We start from the raw sequence: 15909 nt of genomic DNA on the forward strand, positions 1-15909 counted from the left end.
ACATTATCATCATTTTGACACCAAGTCAAGATGTACTTATTTATTAGAGCCAATGTAGCCCGCATTGGTGTTAATGCAATGTTTGAATGTTTTAATTTTGTGTCATCTGATTTTAAATTGTTTTAAATATCTTATGTTTTAAAATTGCTTCACATAGATTGGTAACCCACCCTGAGATCCTATGATATAGGGCAAGCTATGTATGTTTAATTGAAATAAATGAATAAATTCCCATCTGTGTGTGTGTGTGTGTGTTTGTGTGTCTGTGTGTATACACATACACACACACACAAACCATGTATCACAATAATGCCCTGGGTAACACTTGTACCCCACAGCATTCAGATAAATGGGTTGTAGATGTCTAACAATATTTACTAAGTTTCTGGAGGGCTGGGTTATAGTTAAGAGTGGATGTAAAGGGTGTGTTTTATAAATATGCACAGAAAGACTTACTATAGTTAAAGAAAGGCATGTGCAGTGTTTGACCTACAAAACTCATTACGCATGTGTGGAAGCTCATGAGGGGCTTCATTCCTGGAGTTTTGGAATTTAGAAATAAAAATACATGGCTGGGGGAATGTATCTGGGCTGAAAGCCATGACAGCTTGCAGTTGTGAACTCGCTCTGTAGAATCAGCATATACAGATCAGAGGACAGATCCTTTCAAGCAGTTTCATTTTCCTATTGCCAACGTTTTCCAGACCTCAGAAATGACTACATCATGTTCAACTGCTTTTCCCTCCACCCATTCCCTCCATCTTGGTTTCTTTTTTCCAAAGCCAGGCTGCCTTCTGGAGCTTTTTAATGTAATTCCTCATGGCACATTTCCTAAAACATGTGCCTTCTAAAAAGAAAGAATATATGATCTTCTATATGATCATATAGGAGAGCGAAATAAAAGCACATACTACAACTTGTTACTATAAACCTTGTTTGAAAATCACAGATGTAAAGCTGAGGCATCTATTCTCCAGACTCATTTGTACCTTAACTTTTAACTTGATGATGTAAGCATGAAAGGAAAACAGATCTCTTTTATATGTTTTGCTTTGCAGTCATCTCCATCATGTTGATATAAGACAGACATATCACTCTGACTCCAGAACTAGATTGACACAGAAAATGTGGTGTAATGAAAAGTGGTGCTGTAAAATGATTTGGGAACCTATCTTTGGCGCGTACTTTAGGAAATGACTTTATAAAAATACTTAGCTTTGTAACCTATAATAAACCCGCCATGCACACACACTCCATACTGTTAACATCATATTTGTTAGCAGATTGTGGATAAGAGAATGAAATAAAATGCAACCAATTCTGCTCAAAACACAGATTTTTAAAAAACATTAACTAGGAAAGTAGCTAGAAAACATTACTTACCATGCCAAAAAGGATTAAGATTATTGACACTTCTCGCATTACTTTTGAAATGTAATTTTTGTGCCCTTATTACCAAAAACATAGGTGTTTTTTTTTTTTTTACAGGAAACTTATTTACTTGTGCTGCTACAACTCACTGAGCAGGTACATCCGGGAGCAGATTCAAGGGTCAGCAATCCTTACTGTGCTTCCAGGGAGAAGAGTCAGCTGAGATTACCCATATACAGAATGTTTAAATCTGTGGCTTTGGTCAAGCTGCACAGTCCCAGAGCACCAGAAGGATAAACTGATACAGCACTTGTGCATCCCAGAAAATCCTGCGGGTTGTTTTCTCCCCATAAATTGGAACTGATGTCATGACACATAATTTACTTTCAACTTACTCACATTGTAATAGTCCTGAAGAAGAATATTTTCAGTCTACCTCAACAAAGACTAAAATGGGATTGACAGGAGATATGAGTAGAGTAGATCTGCATTTTAACTGCATCCAAAGAACTGCATCCAGAGTGGACCGTTGGTCCAGATAGGTGGGATAAAAATCAAATAAATAAATAAATAAATAAATAAATAAATAAATAAATAAATAAATAAATAAATAAATAAATAAATAAATAAATGTGTATTGAATGAACTGGCTGAAGAACTCTCAGGAGCACTGTCTATTATAATTTTCTTGAAATCATGGAGGATGGGTGAAATGCCAGATGATTGGAGAAGGGCTAATGTTGTCCCAATAATCAAAGGGTAAAAAAGGGGGAAAAAACCCTGGAAATTATAGACCAGTCAGCCTGACATCAATACCTGGGAAAATTATATAGAGATTATAATTGGACAACCATCTGTCAGATCTTCTTTAGTTTGGATTCCTGCATTGAGCAAGGGGTTGGACTCAATGGCCTTACAGGCCCCTTCCAACTCAGTTATTCTATGATTCTCTGATAAAGCTGTCACTCTGCAAACACCTTGAAAACAATCAAATTCAAAAAGCCTTGTACTGCTGTAGCTTGTCTAATGACTTCTGCAGACTATCACATCATGCATGCGGTGAAGGGTACCTCCTATGGCTGCTTCATTGCGCTCATATTCTTGGGACTCACATTGTGTAATCCAGATTTACAGTGTTTTTTAAAAATGTTCAAAGTGAATATATCTGATTTCACAGTTCTGCTGTTTTAGTAAAGTATCTTGTGATAAAAGCACTGTGCAATTTTAAAAGGCAAAAATCAAAAGCCCACACTCATTATTATGGAAGCTATATTTAAGCTTACCTCGAGGGTACTGGGGAAGTCTGATCTGGCTAAAATTGAGCATTAAAAATTCTCAGAGATCCTGTTGTGCAGATTTCTCTGTGCAATGGGAATGAAGTCATTAGCAGCAACAAATGGCCACTGATTAAAAGTTTCCTTCAGCCATTTTGGGATGTGAAGGGCTTGCACACAATGCAGTGAAGCCACACATGTCTTCAAAATCACAAAAGGAACCCTTTAATCAGTGGCAAACTGTCACTGCCAATAGTACCATTTCCATTTTGAAAGTGGACCCCACCCAAGAGGAGTTTGGTGATGCTTTTGATGAAAGAATTATCATGCAATTCCGTGCATGGATCATTTTTAGGAAAAAGGTAGCATATAAATATTAGAGAGAGAGAGAGAGAGAGAGAGAGAGAGAGAGAGAGAGAATTAATATGTTTGCTAAGATGTACATTCCATTCTGTTCTGTAGCCAGAGCTTACTCCAGGGGTGGCCAATGTCCAGAAGTCTGAAACGTCATTCACACACAGCAATCTCTGGACCTTTGGAGGGGCACATTTGCTTCTCTACCTCTCTAAAAATTGGGGGGGGGGGAGTGTCAGGATTTGTTCCTTTAAGTGAACAAAGGGTTAAATTTAATATGGTAGTGAGAATGCAAAGTCATGCCTGTAACATCAAGTCAATGGATGACTGATAGCATACAGAAGGAATTTTGAGAAGCCTTTTCCACCTTCTACAAACAAACAAAAGGTAATAACCTTTTCAAAGGTTAATTTACTTATTGTTCACAGCCAACAAATAATGCAAATAATTAATGTGCTGCTGGAAGGGAAGAGGGAGAAAGAGAGAGAGAGAGAGATGCTTAAAAATATAATATATTTTTTAATATATATTTCCAAGGTTTGAAAGCTATGCCTGCAATATTTAGTTGTGTGACTAATATCTCCTCTACTTTTGTGCTGTTCTAGAACTGAGAAACTACATCTCAGTATGTATTTTCTGAGATGTATTTTCTCAGTTCTTCTCTCTTAGCTTTCTTCACCTGTTTTATAACAACACCTCTATGCAACAATAACTGGCAGCTGCTCTCCAGGACTCTAGAGGGACACTTTTCCATGCCTACCTCAAAGTGTCAACAATTAGATCAGGGACTTTCCCCCTGCAAAACATGTGCTCTACCATAAAGCTATATTTTCTTTTCTCAGAAGAGAAAACAAACAAACTTCAGCAAACTGTGAAAAAACAAGTACAGTACATGTTTCTAGAATTTATTTATATTGCATCAACATATGTACATTGAAAAGAGTCCTGTAAAAATGTCATCTTCCTTGTGTTCCAAGCTTACTCTTTAATTAACCCCTCCCCATCCCTCAAACTGTCCATTCACTACCATTTTGTAAAACCTGTACCACTACATGAGAAAGCAAGGCAGAAATACCTTATTCCACCTGTTGGCCTTCCATTCAGGACATCTGGAAGCTCTGCAAGCTTTGTGGGACCGAGGTTTCTTTAAATGTACGCACTGGTTCTCTCCAAGTTTGATTTGGACACTGTCAATGCAGTATATTTCACGTTCCTTTAAACCTTTCCCACAGGACACAGAGCACTGTGAAAAATATAATAGCAATAAATATGCCTTAATATTTTGGCTTCCATTACTCTTATGCTGGATAGTAACCATTTAGATTACCATTTTATACATCTACTAAGGAGTAAGCCCTACTGAATAACACCCTGTTTTTTCCAGCTGTGTGTAGCCAGATGACTCTAGACATTCAAAATGGCAATGACTGTACTTTTTGCTTAGTCCTCAGAGAAGGACATTCTACAGTTTTATTTTGTTATTGTGGTCCGTGATTGCTAGTTCTATTCTTCATGTGTTGTACAGCTTCTGCTTTAAAAACTGATTTTAAAATGGAAGAAGACATTACTTACCATTCTGGAGAAAAAAAATTACAGAACAAGAGTCCAGAGACACAGAGAGAGATAGCTAAGATAAAATATATACATATATTTAGAACCTGTCTCAATGGACTCAATATAAACCAAGGATTCTTAGGACATTATCAACTATAAAATGTTGCATCTGCTGTAATCCCTCAATATAGCCAAGATTCTACGAACTCAATATAAGACATTTCAATGGATTCATTATAAGCCAATTAAGTCAATGAAAGCCAAAACACAAAGGACTCAGTACAACCATGTCAATGGATTCAATATAGACAAGGATTCAGAAGCCATTATCAAATATAAAATGTTGTGTCTGATGAAATTCCCAGCTATATTTCCTTACTAACTACCCAGTACCACCTCACAAATCCCATCAGACATTGTGATACCCATTGCCATGCTGTTCCCCTTTGTTATCTATAGCCTGAGATTAAGCCAATAATCATTGAATATCATTGCCAAGTGAGAAATGCCACATCATCAACTACTTGTGCCCAGGGAACCTTCTCTCTTTTTGGGGCCATGCTTAACTGTATAAATATTTACCAAGCAGCCCCACTCTCATGTCTGAAGAAGTGACAGCTCACGTTAAAATATAGCTGTTAGTCTTTAAGATGCCAAAATGTTATTGTCTTTTCATTTTGGTTTTGTTATTGCCTGACATTACTTACCATGACACCCTTAATCAGCCAATGTCTGTATTATCTGACCTCCTTTTCCAGAAAGGCAGGAGAACTGGCTCATCATTTTTGCCAAATTGTGGTTTCATCCACTTTAATATACTTCTGAAACTAGAGATAATCTCAGAGCAGGGGGACAGACCATAATATTTTCTTTTATTATGATGATGAATATGATTATTGTTTCAACATTTGCTCTGCTTCTTCTGTGACAAGAATCCAAAATGCAACTTTAGTTGCTTCAAGTATCACTATGCAGATACCGGGATTAGTAGTAGCTCCGCTAAACTCGTAAAGAAAATGATCCTAGTTTTGGACTTCCTGCTATCTGGACAATGGACTGTCCTTTCCTGTGATTCCCTGATCCCAGTACTAACATTCTTCCTCTTCTTCTTCTCTCTTTTCATTTGGTCTCACTTACATCCCATATATTACTTGAGTTAGTTACAAGATCAGAGGACAGAGAGAGGAACACTACCATGATGGAGTGAGACCCCTAAAGCCCCAGTATATCAGGATGAGCTTTACTAAAGAAGTAGCCTTTGAGAAGGACTTGAATAGATTTCCCCACGCCAATTCTTATATAAAGCGATGTATTGAAAGCAACATGCGAGAAGGACAGAAAAAGATAGCAAAAAAGTGTTTTCTGAAAGCACACGGTGTGATGATGATGAGTAGTCTGTGGAGGAATTAGAGTCCTTCTAGAGTGTTTTTAATATTGTGCCACCCTTCTTGGGTCAGCATATAGTCCATTATGGGAAGAAAATTTTGTCCAGAATAAGCAGCTGATTGATGCTCAGAATGTTGTTGTCTGCTAGAGCTCATTAGTGAAGGAGGATTCCGCTAGATGATGGTTTGCCCAGGATCCTCCTCAAATCACAAGGTGGCCTTGGGTAGTAATTTCTGTTCTCTTGTAATTGTATTTTGGGGGCAAAATCTGCTTTTAAAGAATTTGTTTTTCCTGAGTATAACGATTAGTACAGTTCTCATTTTTAGCCGTTGGAAATCTTTCTGAAGCTGCTCTTCCATTTAGACCAGTACGGTCACATGCCTTGATCATATTTACTGGGAATTATCCTACATTTCAATGGAATAAACATATAGAATGTAAAAGGAAGCCTGCATACAGTCCCACTGAAAACAAAATGACTTACTTCCCAAACAATGTGGTTAGGACACATGCAATTGTTTTCTTATGCAAAACTTTCAAACCCCAGAGCCTTTGCATTGTTTGACTTATAATGAAGAAACAGGTTCTGTCATAAGGGTATAAAACATCCCTTGCAAAGTATTCTTCTCTTTTATCTAAGCCCTTGAGTAAGATAAGACGGAGAACCTGCCACTTTTGCAAACCTTATCATTACAAAGGCATTTCAAAGACCAGCTTTAGAAGGATTACATATCAAAGCATCCCAGTGGTAAGCTCTACATTAAAGTCTTTACACTGTAAACAGAAAGTGATAAATGGTGGCACTTAAATGGAAGGTTAGGCAGGTGTTTGAAAAAACACACAACATGTATTCTCTATTATCTTCTAGAAGCTTGCTTTTTTCTTTCTTTCTTTGAAAACAAACTATAAGACAGGCTTTATCATTTTTCCCCCTATCTGAAAGACTAAGATGAAAAGAAATCCAGTCTCACTGTCTAGGTGTGCATACTTCTTCCTTAACAGTTTTCATTTGCCCAACATGCATTATTACTCTTCCGACAGTGACTTCGTTCTCTTGTCAAGGTCTCCCATTTCAGAACTGTATTTACCAAAGAAGAGAGCACTGAAAGGTAAGAATGATGCTCTGTTCTTTCCTTAAATTGTACTTTTAATAGTACAATATCATAATAATCATAATCATGATATGCCATCAAGTAAGGGCTTTTCCAGGCATAGAATACTCAGAAGTGGCTTACCAGCCTCTTCTTCTGGTGGCACCCTGTAGACTATGCAGCTTGCCCAACCCAGGCTGAATGTCTGAATCATGCTTGGAATTAAGAAATAATTTAGTGTACACAACTGGTATTATTGCTGATTTTTATTATAAAAAATAACTCTTGAGAGCTTTTTAATTACACTAGGAAAAAACCCTAAGACTTAAAAAAAAAAACACTGACGATAAACTAATGTAATTCATGATAGGATTTTATTCAAATTAATGGGACTTGAGTAGTGTCTACAATTGTACCGCTATAGTGAAATTTTAGATAATGGTGGGTGACCCTTGTTTCCCACCTTCTGGCTCAGGTTCATTTTAGATTGGCTGGAAATAATCTGAAAGACAGAAAATGAGGAGCAAGGGCTTATGGTGGCCCTTTTCAGGGTTTTCCAAGTATAGAATATTCAGTTCTTTCTTCTGGGACTGATGCAGCTTGCCCAAGGCCACACAGGCTGGCTCTTCTCCACAAAGTGAACTCCCAGCCTCTGGCTCATACCTAACTCACTGAGATATTGGATCAGGTTTACATTACTCTCACTTAATTCCATTTATTAAGTATTAAAAGAAAACTGTTCAGTTCTGTGTTCAGAAGTCTTCCTGCATTTTTCAAAAGGGCCACTTTTTTTTTTAAAAAAAGCTCTCATTATATAGTTTCTCATTAAATCCTTACCTTTCAAGTGTCCACAATTATTGTGAATGCAATGCAAATCAATCTTCTTCAGTATTTTGAAAGAAATGCTTACGTTGAAGTATTTTAACATGTTTTTACAGCTATGTAAAAGGTTAGATTAGATTCTCCCTCCGTAGACGCTTTTGTCTTTGTTTCACCACTTACAACAGCTATGTGAGAAGCAAGAGTACAAACTCCTTTGGCCCAAGAGGAAGCTGGCCTCATCAATATACACAGCAAATTATGCTTTCTGCATAACAGTAGGTGTATGTGTCAATTCTCAGGCCATTGTAAAGTGACCAAAGTGTTGGGTGTTGTTTTTTTTAAAGGAATTTCTTGTTATTCTTTCATCTGGTTGGTCGGATATATGTTATTTTTGCTTCACCCACAGTAATAAGTTCAACATTGTGCATTATTTACAGTAGGAATCCTCTTAATAGCACTCCCTAGCAAAATACTTCGGTTATATCATGAGAAAAGAATTGCTGTGATGCAAAGAAATGTTTGTAACAGACGTTTGTTAATGACAGGACTTTCTGGAGGTCACTCAAAGTGGCTTTTCAACAGGGCTTTCAAAGTGAGATATTTAAGGCACGGTTTTACCCGTTCTATTCCCCCAGTGATTTTCCATGACTGAGCAGATATTCAAACTCTGGTCTCCAGTCCTAGATGTCACTGAACCCTGTATACCACACTGAGTATCTAATTCATAAGAGTTGCCATGAATAATAAGTGGTATGAGCGCACATAACAGAAAAATGCAATACAATGTTCTCCAGTTCCTTCTAGTGATCTATCCTGAGACGGTACCTTGAAAATATTTATTTATTTATATTTTATTTTATTTTATTTAACTTATATGCCACCCACACTACCCAAAGGTCTCTGGGCGGCTTACAACAATTAAAATTCAATTAAAATACAATAAAAGATAAAATGATTAAAATACAATTGAAATTGCCATCAGGACCCACAGTTGATGTTATTTCAATTAAAAGCCTTCTGGAACAGGAAGATTTTGACCTGGCGCCGAAATGTCATTAATATTTTTCTGTTTTAAAGGGACTAAGCAAAAAAGTGGACATGGAGAAGTTAGCCTCCAAGTTGTTCTGGAATGTATTGTAATTATATTATTTCAGAAAATTTGAATTTCTTTGCAAGCATACCCAGAAGCAAACACGGTTTACAGGTTAATGTGCATATGATTGTACCTCTAATTAATCTATTTTTTTAAAATTGATAGAAAATATATGCAGTGGAGGAAACACAGCAAACATTCTCAGTTTTAAAGCACTAAATATAGGGACTACACTGAAACTGAATACTCTCTTATTTATAAAACCCAATAATTTTTCTCAACTGGACTACACTAATTTCTCCCATATGGCTGATTCTTTTTTTAAAAATTAACACATCAAAGGGCAAAGCTGGAATGGATTAGGATTGTTCAAAGTCTGTGTATTTCTCTAGTAACTGGGGTGCGTCTTCTAAATCCTCTTCCCTTTTAAATAATAAGATGCAATAGAGATCACTCAAATGCAGCTGTTGGGCCACTATTATTGGCAACCAAACAAATACACTATGGGTGTTAATGTTTAGACCCAGAGGCAACAAAACACATGTGACTGTAGAACCTTGAACTCTTAAGTTTTTATGCAGTCACTAAACTGTACTGGCAGAGACTGAGATTGCTAAACTTGTGAAATGTAACATAAGATTTCTCCTACCCTTAACCCTTATTGCTGCCCCTCTTTTTTTGTACCATCCTCTTCATCTCTTTGCTTTGCCATTGGGCTTAGAGAATCTTTATGAAGGTGCCAAACAGGATGAGTGATGCTCTGACATTTTACACACAAATGCAACATTTTCAAGACAAAAAAATATAAAATTGTCAGGATACCGACAGCATTGGTTACATAATTGTTGGCCATGACATGGGAAAAGTGATGGGTCACAGACTTCCCATGTGGGAAGGAGTAATATGTAAAAGTGAGATGCTTTACTCATGAGGGTGGTAGTGATGAAACAAACAGTGGGTTTCTATTTTCAACTGAAAATATACTACTAAGGAAGAAATGTAATATTTCAGAACATGACAAAAGTCCTGGTGGACTACAGCAATGACCAATCAATTTCAGCACCTGTCTCCCACAGATATCAATGAGCTAGTCTTTGGGAAGCCCATGAACATGACATGAGGGCGAGAACGCCCTGCTACTTAACTTCCCTAGCAGCTGGTATTCAGAGGCACATTGCCTCTGAACCTAGAGATCGCAAGAGGTAAAATAAACAGGAGATAGCCACCATATCTAATAATTAGTGATAGCTTTGTTCTTCACTCTGCTGCTCAACTATGTTTTCATATAATGCATGCTTATTGTATGGCATACATACACTCAGGTTTCATTAGATGGAGAACTGTCCAATGTAAAATATAGCAATTTCTTTAGGATCACATTCTGCAAAGTACTTGAAAAAATACAAGACACAGAGTTCAGCTATGGAATCTTATTGTGTCTGCCCACCAAATGTACACAATTCCCATCTGGTGCTTTCATGTTGTAACAATTTTTTAAAAACTGTACAAAACACTGGCTTAAAATCTTGTTCTGTTTCAACAGCTCAAAAGTATTCCACTAACCTGATTTTGTACACACGTTTTTAGACGGCTTTTAGCTAATACAATAAACTTGAACTGACTGGTACACACGTTTTTATTATGTCTTCATTTTACTGAAACAAGTTAGAATATCTGGGGGAAAATGTTGCAAAAACAAAGCCCCACAACTCAAACTTTGTTGTATTCTTGAAGTCTTTCACGGCTGGGATCCAATGGTTGTGGTAGGTTTTCCGGGCTGTTTGGCCGTGTTCTGGAGATTTTTCTTCCTAATGTTTTGCCAGTCTCCAAAGATGCCAGCCACAGAGACTAGCGAAATGTCAGGAAGAAAAACCTCTAGAACAGCGGTGTCCAACCTTTCACCTTCCCTGGGCCACATTAGAAGGTGAAAATTTGGTTTGGGCCGCACATAAATTTGGTTTGGGCTGCATGGGGGGGCAGCCCTAGCCATCCTCTGCAGCCCCTCTCCAAGCGCGCTTACCGGCAGCTGCAATCTCAGACAGCAGAGGCTGCCAGCTTTGACTCCGGTAGCTTTATGGGGCCGGGAGGGGGTCCACCTATTGACGGGGATGGCACAATGCAGTCACGCAGCCCCCCTCTCCCCTCCCCTCCCCTCCCCTCCTGCTCCTTCCCTCTCTCCCCTCCCCCACCATTGTCACGTGCCCCAGACGCATTCTGGCCGCAAGTGCCGGCAGTGTAACTTGAAACTTTGGAATTTCTTTAAAAATAAAAAATTGCACTGGGCCGCATTATGAGCCAACCTGGGCCGCATGCAGCCCTCGGGCCGCAGGTTGGACAAGCCTGCTCCAGAACATGGCCAAACAGCCCAGAAAACCTACAAAAACATCAAGCCTTGTTGTTTCACGTTATATTAAGGCCTTGGCAGAAAAAACAGTGGAACCCAGTAACAATTGTAACACATCATTGGGGGTGTCCAACAAAAATTGGGCAACAATTCTCTTATCTTTATAATGAAAGAAAATAGTATACTGCAGTCTGTTTGCATATTTAACCCGCAATATTACCAGCAATATTTGCTGTTTGTTTTAGTACTTTAAAACAGTTGTACATTTTATTTATTTATTTATTTATTTATTTATTTATTTATTTATTTATTTAGTACCCCGCCTATCTGGCCTTGCGACCACTCCAGGCAGCTAAAATGTCTTAAAATATTAGGTGTAAAGTTGTAAAGTGTACCTATTTTCATTGTTATTAATATACAGCATGCAAATAATCTTAAAGCAGGCCTCTTAACTCCACATCTGTTAAGTAAACTGATCAATCATGCCTAATAGGGCAACCTCAAGAAAGCTACTGCAGTCCCATGGACAGTGGCTCAGAAGTACGTGCTACTATGTCCAGCAGGTTTCCCCCCCAAATTTGGCATATGTAAGACATCCTAAATTCATTTATTTAGCAGAAAAGCTATTTTTGGCATAAAACATTATTCAGTCATAACAGAAACTACTAAGTAGCGGCTAAAGAATTAAAACTGCCATAAGATTTTAGGAGTTAAGGAGTTATTCTCCTAGCAGAATATTTATTTAAAGTTCACTGTCAAGTGACTTTCTAGAATATGTTTTAGTTAACAAATATTAAGTCCACACATGAAGGCCATGACAAACAGTATTTAAATCTTTAATTACTTAATTATTGTGACAATTAACCCCTATGAAAACAATGGCACCAAAAATAGTAGAACATTTATTGCCATACACAGTGTCATCTGAAGTTAATTAGAAAAACTTCCACATCAATAGTTAATTCTGAACAAAGGATGCATTAATAAAAGCACATGTGATTAGAAACATAGCCACAACTGTGAAGCCAGAAAAATATGTATCAAACAAAGAAATCAAATAGCAATTATTTCACACAGACAGGAAATAACATCCATATAACGGAATTAAATTATCAGACATACATTATTAATTGTTTATTTTGTTAATTACAGGGAAATGCAAGATCAACATGGACACATCATTGTGAATTTAATACAAATAAAATAATAAATATGTCTGGTAGTTTTTAGAAATCTTTATGTTGTCAACATAATTGTGCTGGACTGAGTTTCATATGATCGGTTCTGTCAATTCCATTGCATGAATTATAAAACAAGGCACTGACAGGTGGTTGTTTTCTCCTGAAGTTGTTTTTTAAACTATCAGCAGGTAGCAAGATTGAAGTTAGTAAACAAACCATTGAACAAATACTAGTTGTGAGGTATCCTGATGTTTGGCAGAATGCAGCAGCAGAGGCAGAGGTATATGACTGTAGTTGGTTTTGCAAGCCATGATCTTGACTTTCCTTTTAATATAAAAGACTATCAAAAATAAAAACACTTTTAGACAACATAGAATTCAGATTCTTCCATAACAAAAAATTCTACGTTTACATTAACATGGATCAAATAAATATTATTTTACTTATTTACAGTTGATCTAACCTTTGTCCTTACTGAAGTAAACAAAAAATGATGCCCTTAACATGATGGTGAAAGGGGTTGAGATATAGAAACAAGTGTGTCTTGGCACAAAAAATAAAAGGCCTTTGAGAAATGCTGGATAAAGTCAATTATTCAGATCACACTTAACTGAAATACATAAGCTATACTGGAACAGGTACAAGCTAGCTGCAATCAGATCCTATTGAAACCAACTGATGTGATTACGGTAGTTTCCTGTTGATTTTAAAGGGCCTAAAATTAATTTGCAATGGATTAGAGCTGGGAAGTAACATACCGTGTTTCCCCGAAAACAAGATAAGGTCTTATATTACTGTATATACTTGAGTATAAGCCGACCAGAATATAAGCCGAGGCACCCAATTTTACCACAAAAAACTGGGAAAACATATTGACTTGAGTATAAGCCAAGGGTGGAAAATGCAGCAGCTACTGGTAAATTTCAAAAATAAAAATAGATACCAATAAAATTACAGTGGTGCCTCGCTTAACGGGTGCCTCGTTTAACGACAAATCCGCATAGCAACTACAGTGGACCCTTGACTTACAGACTTTTTGAGTTACAGACTTCTCTGGCCGCAAAATTTAGGTTTGACTTGCAGACTGAGATTTGACTTACAGACCAGAAAAAACCCAAAATGGAACAAAAACAGCCTGTTACGGGATTAATCGGTTTTCAATGCACTGTAGGTCAATGGAGACTTGACTTACAGACTTTTTGACTTGAGAACCGCCTTCCAATACGGATTAAGTTCTCAAGTCAAGCCCCCACTGTACGTTTTTGCGATCGCATTGCGATGTCTTTAATGGTAAAACATCACTTTGCGATGACCAGTAAGCTGTTTCGCTTACCGATTTTCGCATAGCAATGTTTTTAGAACAGCTCATCGGCGGTTCCAAAATGGCCACCAGGTTAAAAAATGGCCGCCTGCTGTGTTTTCGCGCCGATTCCTCACTTACCGGGCAGCAAAAATGGCGGCTGTATGGAGGATTTTCGCATAACGGTGAGTTTTTTGCCCATAGGAAAGCATTAAACGGGTTTTAATGCATTCCTATGGGCTTCCCCCCCCCGCATAGCGACAAATCCATATAGCGACAATTTTTCCAGAACGGATTATCATCGCTATGCGGGGCACCACTGTACATTAATTGAGGCATCAGTAGGTTAAATGCTTTTGAAGATACTGCCCTTCTGAGCTGAGAGACACACTTCACTGCCTGTGCAGGGAGGACTCATACTGGATGCTGAGCTTATCTACTGCTCTACTGCTGTGTAACAAGATGGAGGAAGACAGAGGATGGAGGAGAAACGTGGGTACACAGAATATGCAGAAGGAGGAGGATGGGAGTGTCCTGGAAACAGAAATGCAGTGCACTTAACCCGGGTAATCAGACCACCCACAGAGGCTGCAGGTGTCCGTAGATGAGGGGGGGTCTGGAGAACACCCGCACTGCAGCTGAGAACATGTAATTTTGACACTGACTCAAGTATAAGCCGAGAGGGTACTTTTTCAGCAAAAAAAAAAAAAAAGTCCTGAAAAACTAGACTTATACTCGAGTACTGTATATACAGTAATTTTTGCTCCTAAAACGCATTAGGGCTTATTTTTAGGGTTTTTTTTCATGTACAACAATCTACATTTATTTAAATACAGTCATCTTATCATCTTCTGGATGCTGCACAATGGTGGAGGGCAGGGTTTCACTTAACTGGGGCTTATTTTTGGGGTGGGGCTTATATTATGAGCATCCTGAAAAATCATACTAGGTCTTATTTTCAGGGAAACAGGGTATTAGAAGCAGCAACATTACTCACTACTACCTTTTTTGTTTAGTTTAATGAAGGACAACCTTTAAACATCTTAATGATAGAAAAAGGAATGGTATATTCTTTGGCATAATGAGAAACATTTATTTGAAAAACATTATTTTTGAGAGGGATTGGAAAGTTACCAACTTTTAGAAGATTTGTTTGGTCAAAATTATGAAACACAACACTGAGAATGGTGTCAATAAATAATTTCTCACTAATGAACAGTAACAAGAAAAGAACAAACAGAAGAAATAAATGACCAAGATGTAACGTATGTTACCTTTCCCACAAAACATTCCAAACTCTGCTCTGGATCCAACCAACATAATGCTCAATCAAGTTTCACAAAGTCAGCTGCTTATATAAATTTACAAGAGATTGTTTTGCAGTACAAATTATGACAAAAGTAAATGTAAATATTCTAATGAAATGAAGACCAGAGTAGTGAACATTCTGTAATATACTCTCAATTTTCACTCAAACCAATTTCCTTCTTTTTTTTGTTAAGAGCTGAACTATGCTTCTTTATGAACTTGGTACCTTTAGCTGAAACAACATTAGTAAGAAAGACCATAATCTACAGTTTCAGGCAATGATCAAGAAAAAAAATAAATATTGGGCAGTTATGATCCAGCCACAGCTGAAAATGGTTTCCACAGCACAGCTTCAACAAGTTTAAATTTCCCCTTAAAGCCAGTGGAAATTAAAATTAATGAAGCACAGGTATGTATTGCAAATTAAGTAAAAATATTTAGGACTTAAATGTCCATCATACTTTGATTGAAAATTCAATTTGGCCCACAAAACTGTTTTACTACTTATTAAAAATGAATAGCAGTATATAAAATATAGTTTATAACATGAATTTTAGCAACACGAAAAATAACTGAAATGAGTAATATTCACTTCATAAAACACTGACTTGTTTAACAAGAAAGCACTAAATTGGTTTGCCTGCAAAAGCATTCTTAATACATTAGGGACTTCCAGCAAAGGATCTGTTGAACTACATAAAATGTGTTATGAAATTTTGTTTGCAAAACAATAGGATTATTGTAGTTACACTAAGAATTTCACTTTAAAATTTTAGTTACAGAAACATGACAATATGCATTGCTTTAATGTCCCACTTATTTCACTTTCTA

At 37.2% G+C, this 15909-nt stretch overlaps 1 protein-coding gene across 3 annotated transcripts in view; it reads right to left on the reverse strand.

The window, feature by feature from the left end:
• ADAMTS20 (ADAM metallopeptidase with thrombospondin type 1 motif 20) overlaps positions 1–15909 on the reverse strand; it is an 81337-nt gene that overhangs the window by 15926 nt on the left and 49502 nt on the right. For all 3 annotated transcript variants that reach the window (XM_020799464.3, XM_073000455.2, XM_073000456.2), the window contains exon 29: positions 4075–4242. In XM_020799464.3, coding sequence (XP_020655123.3) covers positions 4075–4242 — 168 coding nt within the window. The remainder of the gene's footprint in view (positions 1–4074; positions 4243–15909) is intronic.

Source organism: Pogona vitticeps, chromosome 5 (assembly GCF_051106095.1).
Source record: "Pogona vitticeps strain Pit_001003342236 chromosome 5, PviZW2.1, whole genome shotgun sequence".
NCBI lineage: Eukaryota > Metazoa > Chordata > Lepidosauria > Squamata > Agamidae > Pogona > Pogona vitticeps.